Genomic DNA, 12076 nt, shown 5'->3' with positions numbered 1-12076 from the left:
TGAAAAACGCAGGCAGGTGGGACTAGTGTAGATGGGACATGTTGGTAGGTGTGTTCAAGTTGGGCCGAAGGGCCTTTTTGCACAACAGAATCTATGACTTTAAGTAAAAAAACAATTAAACAAATAACACTGCAAAGTGAGAAATAATGCCCCAAGTCTATGTAGTTCAACGCCTATTTTGAGGCTGTAGTGTTTAATAGCCTGATGGTTGAAGGGAAGAAGGTACTCCTGAACCTGGACGTTACGGTTTTCAGGCTTCTTTACTTTCTTCCCGATTGCAGGAGTGAGATGAGAGTGTGACCTATAAAACAAATAATAATGCAAGAATCTCCAATCACAGTCATTGCCAGCAGCTTTTCTTCTACTGACCAATATTTTGCGGTGAAGGTTGACTGGAATCCTCATTAGATTGCAAATTTGCTCTGTCGTGCAGGACGAAAGAAGATCTGAATGCCTTTTTCAAAAGAAGATACGGTAGAGCAGGCATATTCCTTGAAAAGCGTTGTTTGCCTGTTGCAAGAGTAAGAGATTTCAATAGAATACTCATGTAGGATTAAAAGCAAATATATTAGATGCATTATTACTTTCATGTCATAGGAGCCCATTGAGTCTACTCCACAATTCAGTCATGACTGATGGGTCTTTGCCTCTCAACCCCATTCTCCTGATTCTGCCCTTATCATCCCATGCAACAGGTTTTCTGCCTCAAAAATACCTAATAAATAGGCACAAGAAACTGCAGATGTTGGTTTACAGAAAAGAACACACTGTCTGTGTGTACACCAAGTGCTGGAGTAACTCAGCGAGTCAAACGGCATCTTTGGAGAACATGGATAGGTGACATTTCATACCAAAGAAAGGTATTGACCCGAAACATCACCTATCCATGTTGTGGAGAGACCCTGCCTGACCTGCTGAGATTAGCCTAGTTTGGAGATACAGCTTGGAAACAGGCCCTTCAGCCCAATTGTAAAATTATCCCTATTGCATAGGATAGTGCTAGTGTACGGGGATCGTTGGTCGGCGCGGACTCGGTGGGACGAAGGGCCTGTTTCTGCACTGTATCCCTCAAGTCTAAAGTCTAAAGCCTAGAGAATCCAGATAGATACCACATTGAAACTGGACCTTCAGCCCACGAGACCACACCAACCATCGATCACCCGTTCACACTAGTTCTATGCTATCCCACTTTCTCATCCACACCCTACACACTAGGACATTTCCTACATTCCCTACATTCCCTACACACTAGGACCTGAAGAAGGGTCTTGACCCGAAACGTTGCCTATTTCCTTCGGTCCATAGATGCTGCCTCACCCGCTGAGTTTCTCCAGCATTTTTGTCTTCCTAGGACATTTCACGTCCAATTAACCTCCAAACTTTGTGATATGGAAGGAAGCCCGGTCACCCAGAGGAAACCTACGTGGTGACAGGGAGAACGTATAATCTCCACACGGGCAGCACCCGAGAACAGGTTCAAATCCAGGTCTCTGGCGTTGTGAATCAGCGGCTCTGCCTGCTGCACCACCTACTCCAGCACTTTGTGTCCTTGGCTGCTAATTAGTGCTGGATGACTTTAGTTGTTCTTCCTCTGTCGGAATAGATGTTTAATCTCAGGTGGGTAGTTCCACTATACAACACATTAAAATAGCAGAAGATAGACACAAAGTGCTGGAGTATTTCAGCGAGTCAGGTGGCATATCTGGAGAATATTTTTGTTTTGGGTCAAGATCCTTCTTCAGGGGAGTTAAATTGTTTGACTACCGGCTAACGCAGGCTAAGGCGGACTGAGCGTAAGTGTTCAGTGAAACGATCACCTAGTCTGCGCTCGGTCCTCAAGGTAGGTATAAACCAGCACCTTCAGTTCCTTCCTACATATTAAATAACAGGTTGACTTTGACAGAGTGAATGTGGAATTTCCTACCATGGCCGGTTTGTTAACAGAAGAATAAAAGTAGGAAAATTATTCAATGCATGTTTCAGTGCTGAGCAATTCAGACTGGTCGTCACTATATTTCGCAGGCAGAGCCATGTTATGTATCATATTGTTTTGAAAGAGAACACGTTATGCAGTTGTGATGCTAACCTGTGGGCAGGTGTCAACCACATGAGATAAACAACACTTAAACAAAACAATATTTCTGTCATAACCAATCCAAGGTCCAAATATTTACAGGTTAATTTGAATGTTTAAGAAGTAGAAAATAATACACAAAGAAATGGTCCCTCTATATTGGACTGAAAGGGATGCTTTTACATTAAGACAAATACAAGAATACTGACAGGACGTATGTTAGAAAATTAGATTTTGGCTTGAAAATGTTGGGACTGTGAAAATCAGCAAAGGTTTCCTCAATCGATGTATTTATTGGCAATACTAAATCCATGTGAAAATCTAGAGTGCTGGAGTAACTCAACGGGTCAGGCAGCATCTCTGGAGAACATGGATAGGCGTTGTTTTGGGTCGAGACACTTCTTCAGTAAACCAGTATCTGCAGTTGTTGTTAAGGGGATCATTTGATCATGACTCAGCCTATATCTGAAATGATTGCATGTTTGGTACAGTTAGGTGTTCAAATAATACTTGAGGTCAAGTGAATTTTTTGCTGTGTAGAAAAGCAATGCAGATCTTATAACTGTTGAGTGCTGCAACTTGAGTAGGTAGAAACAGACTTCTTGATGTGCACTGGGTGCAGACTTTATTGCTGACTGTGCTTTATTCAGATGATAAATTATGTTGGATTACCTCATCCAATTGTCATCAGTTATTTGCAATTTATCAGTTTATTTACTCATGTGTGTATATATTTATATAATGGTATATGGACACACTGATCTGTTTTGTAGTCAATGCCTACTATGTTCTGTTGTGCTGAAGCAAAGCAAGAATTTCATTGTCCTATCAGGAACACATGACAATAAACTCACTTGAACTTGAACTTGAATTCCCTGTTGAACAGGACAAACAGTTCTTGCTCCTCAGGTCTGTCAAAATGATGCTAAATAAAGATCAGCTTGAACCATTGGGGGTTTTATAGATTAACAAAGGTCAAAATACCTTGAAAACGTAAGACGAGGCAAAACGCAGAATTACACTGTTTGCAGACAACAAAATTTGGTAGAGGCAAAAGACAGAAGGGAGCAACAAACTCCGAGAGATAGCATTCAGACTGGTAGAGTGTTGGGCAGATGCATTTCAATACAGAAAACAAGAGTGAGGCATCAGATTTTGGTTGGGAAAATAAAACAGGCCAAATGGTACAATTTGCAAAGATGGGGCGGGATTAAAATGCCATTTTCTCCTGCCTGTCGGAGTCGATCTTTCTCAGCCTGTTCAGCTGCTGCAGAAAAATCGCTCCGACATCCGTTCTCTGAAGTTTGCAAAAAACATCGCTGGAGAATTTAATCGCAGGAGTAAAATAAAAATCGACTTCTAACGCCATCAATGCTGACAACGGGACGGATCTCCCGTAAGGGACAGATAAAGGTAAGCCGTTTATTTTACATATAAACTTGCTTCTTAGGATTACTTTAATCCAAATTTTATGTTGCGAAAAGGTGTTTAGGCCCCATATGAACCGGCAGTGTTTTTCCTGCCAATATGGGATTTAAATTCACCGCAAACCGCAACGTTCCAATCGATCGCGTTCCGCAAAATCTCACTCGCAAGATGATTAAAATGGCCATTAATTTACGGGGATTAAACACTAAATTCCTTCCATTTGGCCTATAAATTAATGACAATGAGATTTAAAAATCATGTTATATTGTGAATTCTTGTGTGAATGTTATTTGGACACTTAGGCTATTTTAAAATGTTAACCTTTTCTTAACATTTCAGGTCATCCAAGTAAGATTGTGTCATATTTGTTTCAGAATGCTTCAATCTATAAGAACTGAAAATTTCATTCAGTTCTCTTAATTTTAAAAAAAGGTATGGGCTTTTGACTGTCCTTGATCACAGCTTTTGAGTTAAGTCAATGGAAAAGCAATAGGGAACAAGATGCTAATTTCCGAGTATGAAAATGGCCATACTTTTTTAATACTGAAGATATGAAAGTGAATTAGGTGTCAAATTAAACTTTGTTTTATGCTTTATCTGATGGGATAAATTGCAGACTTGATTTTTTAAATCTCAAAATGTTATAACATTGCTACATGAGGCATTTAATAGATTGACTACAGGAGTGTAATTGTGGGTCAAAATCTAATGTCTCTATCGTACCTTAAATCGGAGCAGAATTAATTGTAATACAAATACACAAATTAACGCTTAATTGTCAGCTAAAACAAATGTTACCTTCCACATCTTTCTCTCCAAATTCTATAGGTATGTTTGTAAGAATGTATTGAACCTAGAAAATAGAAAAAGATGATAGATCAGTCCACAGTCATCTTTTTATGCATTTCCTAGCTTACATTTACCTTGCCATTATCATTCTATATACTACAAATATTAAACAGAATCCAAGCTCCATATCATGTATCATAAACTGTTCAACGTTATATTTCCTGTTCTCTCATTCCCAAACATCAGTCAGAGTACTGTGATTCGAATTGTGATCTCAGGCCTATATAGATTTAAGAGTACATAAATTGAGCATAGAATACAGCACAGGAACAGGCCCTATGTGGCCCTCAATGTCAAATCAGGACATAATGTCAAGATAAATTAATCTCATCTACCTACCCCTCATGATTCATATCCCTCCATTCGCCTATCCATGTACCTATCTTAAAGCCGCTTAAATACCACTATGGTATCTGCCTCCACCACCACCCCAGGCAGTATGTTCCAGACACCCACCACTCTCTGTGTAAAACATATTATCCTGCACCCCTCTTTCAAACCTTACCCCTCTCACCTTAAAGTAATGCCCACTGTTTTCAACCTCTGAAAATGATTCTCTTAGAGCTAGGGAAAGGCTAAAATTATATACTTTGTTCAATTATGCAATACACTGTTTTTCTCTAATTTCTCTTTACAGCAAATCAGTAAAAGACCCATCACAGCGTCATACAGCACAGAAACAGGCTCTGCGGACCAACTCCACCATGTCGACCAACATACCCCATCTACGCTAGTCCCATTTGCATGCATTCGGACCATACTTCTCTAAACCTTTCCTATCCATGTACAGTGGCTTGCAAAAATCTTCATACCCCTTGAACTTTTCCACATTTTGTCACGTTACAACCACAAACGTAAATGTATTTTATTGGGAATTTATTTGATAGACCAACACAAAGTGGTGCATAATTGTGAAGTGGAAGGAAAATGATACGTGGTTTTCAAATTTTTTTACAAATAAAAAACTGAAAAGTGTGGCATGCAAAAGTATTCAGCACCCCTGAGTCAATACTTTGTAGAACCACCTTTCGCTGCAATTACAGCTGCAAGTCTTTTGGGGTATGTCTCTACCAGCTTTGCACATCTAGAGACTGAAATTTTTGCCCATTCTTCTTAGCAAAATAGCTCAAGCTCAGTTAGATTGGATGGAGAGCGTCTGTGAACAGCAATTTTCAAGTCTTGCCAGAGATTCTCAATTGGATTTAGGTCTGGACTTTGACTGGGCCATTCTAACACATGAATATGCTTTGATCTAAACCATTCCATTGTAGCTCTGGCTGTATGTTTAGGGTCGTTGTCCTGCTGGAAGGTGAACCTCCGCCCCAGTCTCAAGTCTTTTGCAGACTCTAACAGGTTTTCTTCCAAGATTTTGGCTCCATCCATCTTCCCATCAACTCTGACCAGCTTCTCTGTTTCTGCTGAAGAAAAGCATCCCCACAGCATGATGCTGCCACCACCATGTTTCACAGTGGGGATGGTGTGTTCAGGGTGATGTGCAGTGTTAGTTTTCCGCCACACATAGCGTTTTGCATTTAGGCCAAAAACTTCAATTTTGGTCTCATCTGACCAGAGCACCTTCCTCCACATGTTTGCTGTGTCCCCCACATGGCTTGTGGCAAACTGCAAACGGGACTTCTTATGGCTTTTTTTCAACAATGGCTTTCTTCTAGCCACTCTTCCATAAAGGCCCGATTTGTGGAGTGCACGACTAATAGTTGTCCTGTGGACAGATTCTCCCACCTGAGCTGTGGATCTCTGCAGCTCCTCCAGAGTTACCATGGGCCTCTTGGCTGCTTCTCTGATCAATGCTCTCCTTGCCCGGCCTGTCCGTTTAGGTGGATGGCCATGTCTTGGTAGGTTTGCAGTTGTGCCATACTCTTTCCATTTTCGGATGATGGATTGAACAGTGCTCCGTGAGATGTTTAAAGCTTGGGATATTTTTTTATAACCTAACCCTGCTTTAAACTTCTCCACAACTTTATCCCTGACCTGTCTGGTGTGTTCCTTGGGCTTCATGATGCTGTTTGTTCACTAATGTTCTCTAACAAACCTCTGAGGCCTTCACAGAACAGCTGTATTTATACTGAGATTAGATTACACACAAGTGGACTCTATTTACTACTTAGGTGACTTCTGAAGGCAATTGGTTGCACTGGATTTTATTTAGGGATATCAGAGTAAAGGGGGCTGAATACTTTTGCACGCCACACTTTTCAGTTTTTTATCTGTAAAAAAATTTGAAAACCCCCCTGTATCATTTTCCTTCCACTTCACAATTATGCGCATCTTTGTGTTGGTCTATCACATAAAATCCCAATAAAATACATTTACGTTTGTGGTTGTAACGTGACAAAATGTGGAAAAGTTCAAGGGGTATAAATACTTTTGCAAGCCACTGTACATGTCCAAGTGTCTTTTAAATGCTGTTATAGTACCTGCCTCAACTACCTCCACTGGCAGCTCATTCCATATACCCACAACCCTCAGTATGAAAAAGTTGCCCCTCAGGTGAATATTAATTCTCTCCCCTATGTTCCCTGATTCTTGATTCCTATACTCTGGGTAAAAAAATCACCCTATCTACTCCTCTCATGATTTTATACAAATAGCCAGGTTAAAAAATAATTGGACTTTTCTTGTGCTTTGATTTTAAAAAAACAGGTTGGTATTCTTTAGGACAACAATAATGCTAAAGCTGCAGGTAAAATAACATAGGACTGTAGAGCCAACTTTTAATGTCTGGGGATTACAAACTGCCCTCCGGGTCAGGTTAACATCACAGCTAAACTCCACTGGGGATACACAAGTACATCTGTGGCTGCTTCATATCAGAACTGGATCAGTAAAGCATTGAGACTAAGAATGTGGCACTGATCAGAAAAATGCTTAAACTCATAGTCATACGGCACAGAGACAGGCCCTTCAGCCCAACTTGCCCAAGCCGACAAAGATGCCCCATCGTGGCTAGTCACTCCGGCCTGTGTTTGGTCCATATCCCTCTAAACCTTACCTATCCATATACCTGCCCAAATGACTTTTAAATGTTGTTATAATACCTGCACCAACTACCTCCTTAGACAGCTCGTTCCATATACCCAAAAGTTGCCCCTCAGATTTCTATTAAATCTTTCCCCTCTCACATTAAATCTATATTCTCTGGTTCTTGAATCCCCTACTCTGGGTAAAAGACTATGCATTCACTCCCATCTATTTTCCTCATGATCTTATATGCCTCTATAAGATCACCCCTCATCCTCCTGAAATCCAAGGAATAAAGTCCTAGCCTGGGCAACCTCGCCCTGTAGCTCAGACTCTCACATCCTGGCAACTTCAGAAACTGAGATTAGTTTTGCAGATGAGATTAGTTTATTTGCTGTTGAGATGGGTTTAGTTTGACATCAGATACTGCACAGACACTGTGGGCTGAATAACTTGTTCCTGCTATTTACTTCTCTATGTTCTATGTGGTAAGATAATGGAAAGATAACCTCCCGCTCTAAGAAAATATCACAACAAATTGATCCATTTACAATTAGAGATCTCAGTGCAGGGCGAAAAAATGTTTCCTCATTTTCAATTCCTTTAAACAGATGTCTTTTCTCATGTTCATAGTGCGCACTGACAGTGCTCATGACAATTTCCGTTTTAAAATGGTCCAATAATCTCTGAAAGCATCCCATCTTTTCCAATTTGACAACCTTGAATAGAACAAGAAGAAACACATTAGTAAATATAATATTTTCCAATTTGTAGATCATGTCTATTTACAATTCACATTCTTTTCTTTAAGGACCCGAAAAAGATGAACCTTACTGCCTTCAGAGTGAACATTTATTGAACACAAACTTTTAAACATTCTATGACTCTTGTAGGGACACATTAACCCAAAGGTTCTTCAATTACAGCAACTCAGCAGGTCCGTCAGCATTTCTGGGGAACCCAAGCATCGATGATTTTTCGGATCAGGTCCCAACTATCACTGAAGGGTCTGAAGAAGGGTTTCGGCCCGAAACTTCACCTATTTCCTTCGCTCCATAGATGCTGCTGCACCCGCTGAGTTTCCCCAGCAATTCTGTGTACCCCCAACTATCACTATCCTTGTTCTCCGGAGATGCTGCCTGACCCACTGAATTACTCCAGCACTTTGTGCCTTATTTTGTAAACCAGCATCTGCAGTTCCTTGTTTAATCAATGACAGTCATGTATATGACTCTAAGAAAGTAATCCTTATGCTGATGCAGGGCTCTCACTTAACTTTTTTTCTCTGTTGTCAGCCGGGCAACCTTGGCAGCATTTTAGGTTGCCAAATGACAGTTTAGGTGATAATTTAAGATGGCTTGCATGACGCGTGCAATATTGTGCTCGGACGAAGTGCGTAGTTACCAGTCGGAATTATGCTCAATGAAGTATTCACATATTATTTCTGCTTCAAATAAAGTCACAAACTAAACATATTCACCAATCAAGAAATGATATATACCACAATGACATGCAGCAAAATTATAATACAGTATCTCAACTCTTTTTACACGTTGCAATGAATGAAATTTCTATTATTTCTTTCCACTTCCAAACAAAAATGTGGTTGGATTATTCAGCGTATGATCAACCTCGGTGAGACCAAGCGTAGGCTTGGCGATTGCTTTGCACAACACCTCCACTCAGTTCGCAATAACCAACCTGATCTCCCGGCGGCTCAGTACTTCAACTCCCCCTCCCATTCCGAATCCGATATCTGTCCTGGGCCTCCTGCATGGCCAGAGTGAGGCCCACCACAAATTGGAGGAGCAGCACCTCATATTTCGCTTGGGTAGTTTACACCCCAGCGGTATGAACATTGGCTTCACCAATTTCAGGTAGTCCTTGTTTTCTCCCTCCTTTCCCTCCCATTCCCAGCTCTCCCACAGCCTACTGTCTCCGCCTCTTCCCTTCTTTTTCCCGCCCCCCCCCCGACATCAGTCTGAAGAAGGATTTCGACCCGAAACGTCGCCTATTCCTTCGCTCCATAGATGCTGCCTCACCCACTGATTTTCTCCAGCGAATAAAACACTCTTGACATACGTCGTGAATGTGTGGGATAGAACTAGTGTACGGGTGATCGGTGGTCGGCATGGACTCGGTGGGCAGAAGGGCCTGTTTCCACGCTGTATCTTTAAATTAAACTAAAAACACTAAAACCAGAGGGAGTCTAAAGAAGGGTCTCTACACGAAACATCACCCAATTTCTTCTATCCAGAGGTGCTGGCTGCTCCATGGAGTTCCGCCGCACAATTAAAGCATGGAATAGTCTTCACCCTACCATAGTTACCCAACCAGACGCAACTAAATTTAAGGTAGGTCTTTTTTCTCCAAGGACCCTTTTTTGCTCAAGTCCAAGTCAAGAGACAAGAGAGTTTTATTGTCATGTGTCCCAGATAGGACAATGAAATTCTTGCTTGCTGCAGCACAACAGAATATGTAAACATAATACAGAACAGGAGATAAAAGTTCAGTGTGTTTATATACCATAGACCATATATATACAATAAATAAACAGATAAAGTGCAATAGGCTGTTATTGTTCAGAGTTTGGAATTTGGTGATGGACCTCCCACCACCTCTAGTTTAAATTTCATTTAGAATATTTTTGGAGGACCAGGAAACCAAGAAGCAAGAGTTACTCCAGGGAGTTACTCCAGCTCCAGGGAGTGATTCTGCGTTGGTTTTCAGCAGTCGCGGCGAGGCGGCCAGCGGACAACAATGGCGGCCAGATCTCCCACAATGCAAAGGGAGGGAGAAAGTGCCCGACGTCGACCAGTTACCGTGGCAGTGCGCATATGCAGGGCAGCCGATGATGTGCTGGCCGTGGTTGTACGCATGTGCAGGGGGAGGATGTGCTGGCCGTGACAGTGGGCATGTACAAGGCGGCCTGCCGTGCCGGCAAATGAGGAGCGGCGGAGAGCGGAGAACCGGCAGCACAAATGGCAGGCAGAGACGGAGAGTGACAGAGAGAGAGATAGAGAGGGGGGCCGGCTCAGAGTTGAACAGCAGGTGTCCTGGATGCTTGCCAAGTCGGGCAAATTGACACGACTTTTAGGTTGCCCGGCGAGACGTTAGGTGGCCATTGGCACCCGGGCAACCATTAATTTCGAGTCCTGTGATGGCTGTATGAATCAAAGATAAGTACACAATTATGTCCATGTAAACCACCAGTTTTGGTGTAAACTGCCCTAATACGCAGGTAGACACAAAATGCTGGAGTAACTCAGCGGGACAGGCAGCATCTCTGGAGAGAAGGAATGGGTGATGTTTCGGGACGAGACCCTTCTTCAGACGTGTGAGAGAAGGGTTAATAGGGATGGTTGATTTATACTAGAACTCTGAAAAATATAACTTAGAAAGAAATAAGGTGTCAGCAGAAGCCAGACTGCTGGTAGAAGAAAGTAACAATATACAGGACAGAGGGAACTTCTAGATAAAGAAGTAAAAGATAAAAACTCCAGCAGAAGCCTTTGACGTCAGGAGATGTTCCGAGACGTTTCTGGACGTTCTCGTGGGAATGTGGGCTTTATGTTATGATTGGACGAAGCTCGATGGGGAGACATGAGGTAGTGACCATAGTGAAGAAAGGTATAAAAGATAGATACAACCTCCATTTTTGTGTGTCTCTAGAGGATGATAGAGGAGAGACACCCTTTTCTGCGCAGAAATGTAATAAAGGAAAACTTGTTTCTTGACCTTGTCTCTGAAGAGTTTGTGATTGAATTTGTATCTCACAATTGGGGGCTCGGTTCCGGGATCAATTACTCCAGCCAGCTGACGGGAGTAGACGGACGAAGGGAAGGTGCACCCTGCTGAGTTCAGCACTCAGACTCCTTGCTTGCCGCCAGCTGTTTGAGCAGTAGTATCCAGGACCACACAGAGAGACACGAGAAACAAGTGATAGTGTGGGAGTGGTTGGAAATCGCGAAAAGTCAATCGAGCAATTTCTGTGCACAGACCCAGGTAGGAACAATGACTAATAAAGTACTTCCTGGGCGATTGTAAAGACCTTGTGGTTAACGCCCTGAAGGATTCAGGGGGCTGCAAGGCAAACCCAGAAGGGAGGGGAAAAGGCTGTGGGCCAAATCCCCGCATTCTGCCCAATAGTCCGTTGGGGCAAATGCTGGACCCTGGAGGGCAGGAAATACCCAGGGGTTGGAGAAGCCAACAATGATAAGTTATAGTCAGTTGGGGAAAATGCAGAGCTGCATATGAGCAGGAAGTACCCACGGAAAATGCAGAGCCGGAGGGGGCCAAAATACCCAAGGGAAAGAGAAGACAGGGGCCGGGGTGGACGAACATCACCCGGCCAACAGGACGGGGAGTCAAAGGGCAGAAGGGGAAGATAAGAAGTTCGGTAGAAATTAGACCCCTGAGGGAGGTACCTAGGAGAGGACCCTGAGAGGGAAGGGAGTTTGCCTCCTTGAAGATTCATTAGGTCTGACGAGAACAGTTAGATCAATTCCTGAGAGACAGGAAAATTCCTGAGACAGGATGATAAGGGAGTTACTCCCGAAAGTAGCAGATAAGAAGACGGCAGAGGCCGCGAAAGGGGGATGTGATAGAAGACGGCAAAGGCCGGGGACAAGAGTGCAGGCAGGGAGAAAATATAAATTGAATAATCTATTTGAAGTAAGAATGAAACAAAGTGATTTGTTTGAAAACCGGTTTGGAACAAATGGTTGAAATGAGCAAGTTGTAAAA

General features: G+C 42.5%; 1 protein-coding gene across 1 annotated transcript in view; it reads right to left on the bottom strand.

Annotated features, from left to right (window-relative positions):
- Positions 1 to 12076, bottom strand: part of LOC116974715 (anoctamin-7-like) — a 45516-nt gene that overhangs the window by 27082 nt on the left and 6358 nt on the right. The window contains exons 2-4 of the mRNA XM_033023436.1: positions 7882 to 8049; positions 4301 to 4355; positions 370 to 510 (exon numbers count right to left, since the gene is read on the bottom strand). Coding sequence (XP_032879327.1) covers positions 370 to 510; positions 4301 to 4355; positions 7882 to 8049 — 364 coding nt within the window. The remainder of the gene's footprint in view (positions 1 to 369; positions 511 to 4300; positions 4356 to 7881; positions 8050 to 12076) is intronic.

Source organism: Amblyraja radiata, chromosome 6 (assembly GCF_010909765.2).
Source record: "Amblyraja radiata isolate CabotCenter1 chromosome 6, sAmbRad1.1.pri, whole genome shotgun sequence".
Classification (NCBI taxonomy): Eukaryota; Metazoa; Chordata; class Chondrichthyes; order Rajiformes; family Rajidae; genus Amblyraja; species Amblyraja radiata.
The sequence above is the reverse complement of the archived record's forward strand: the minus strand, read 5'-3'. Positions and strand labels throughout refer to the sequence as shown.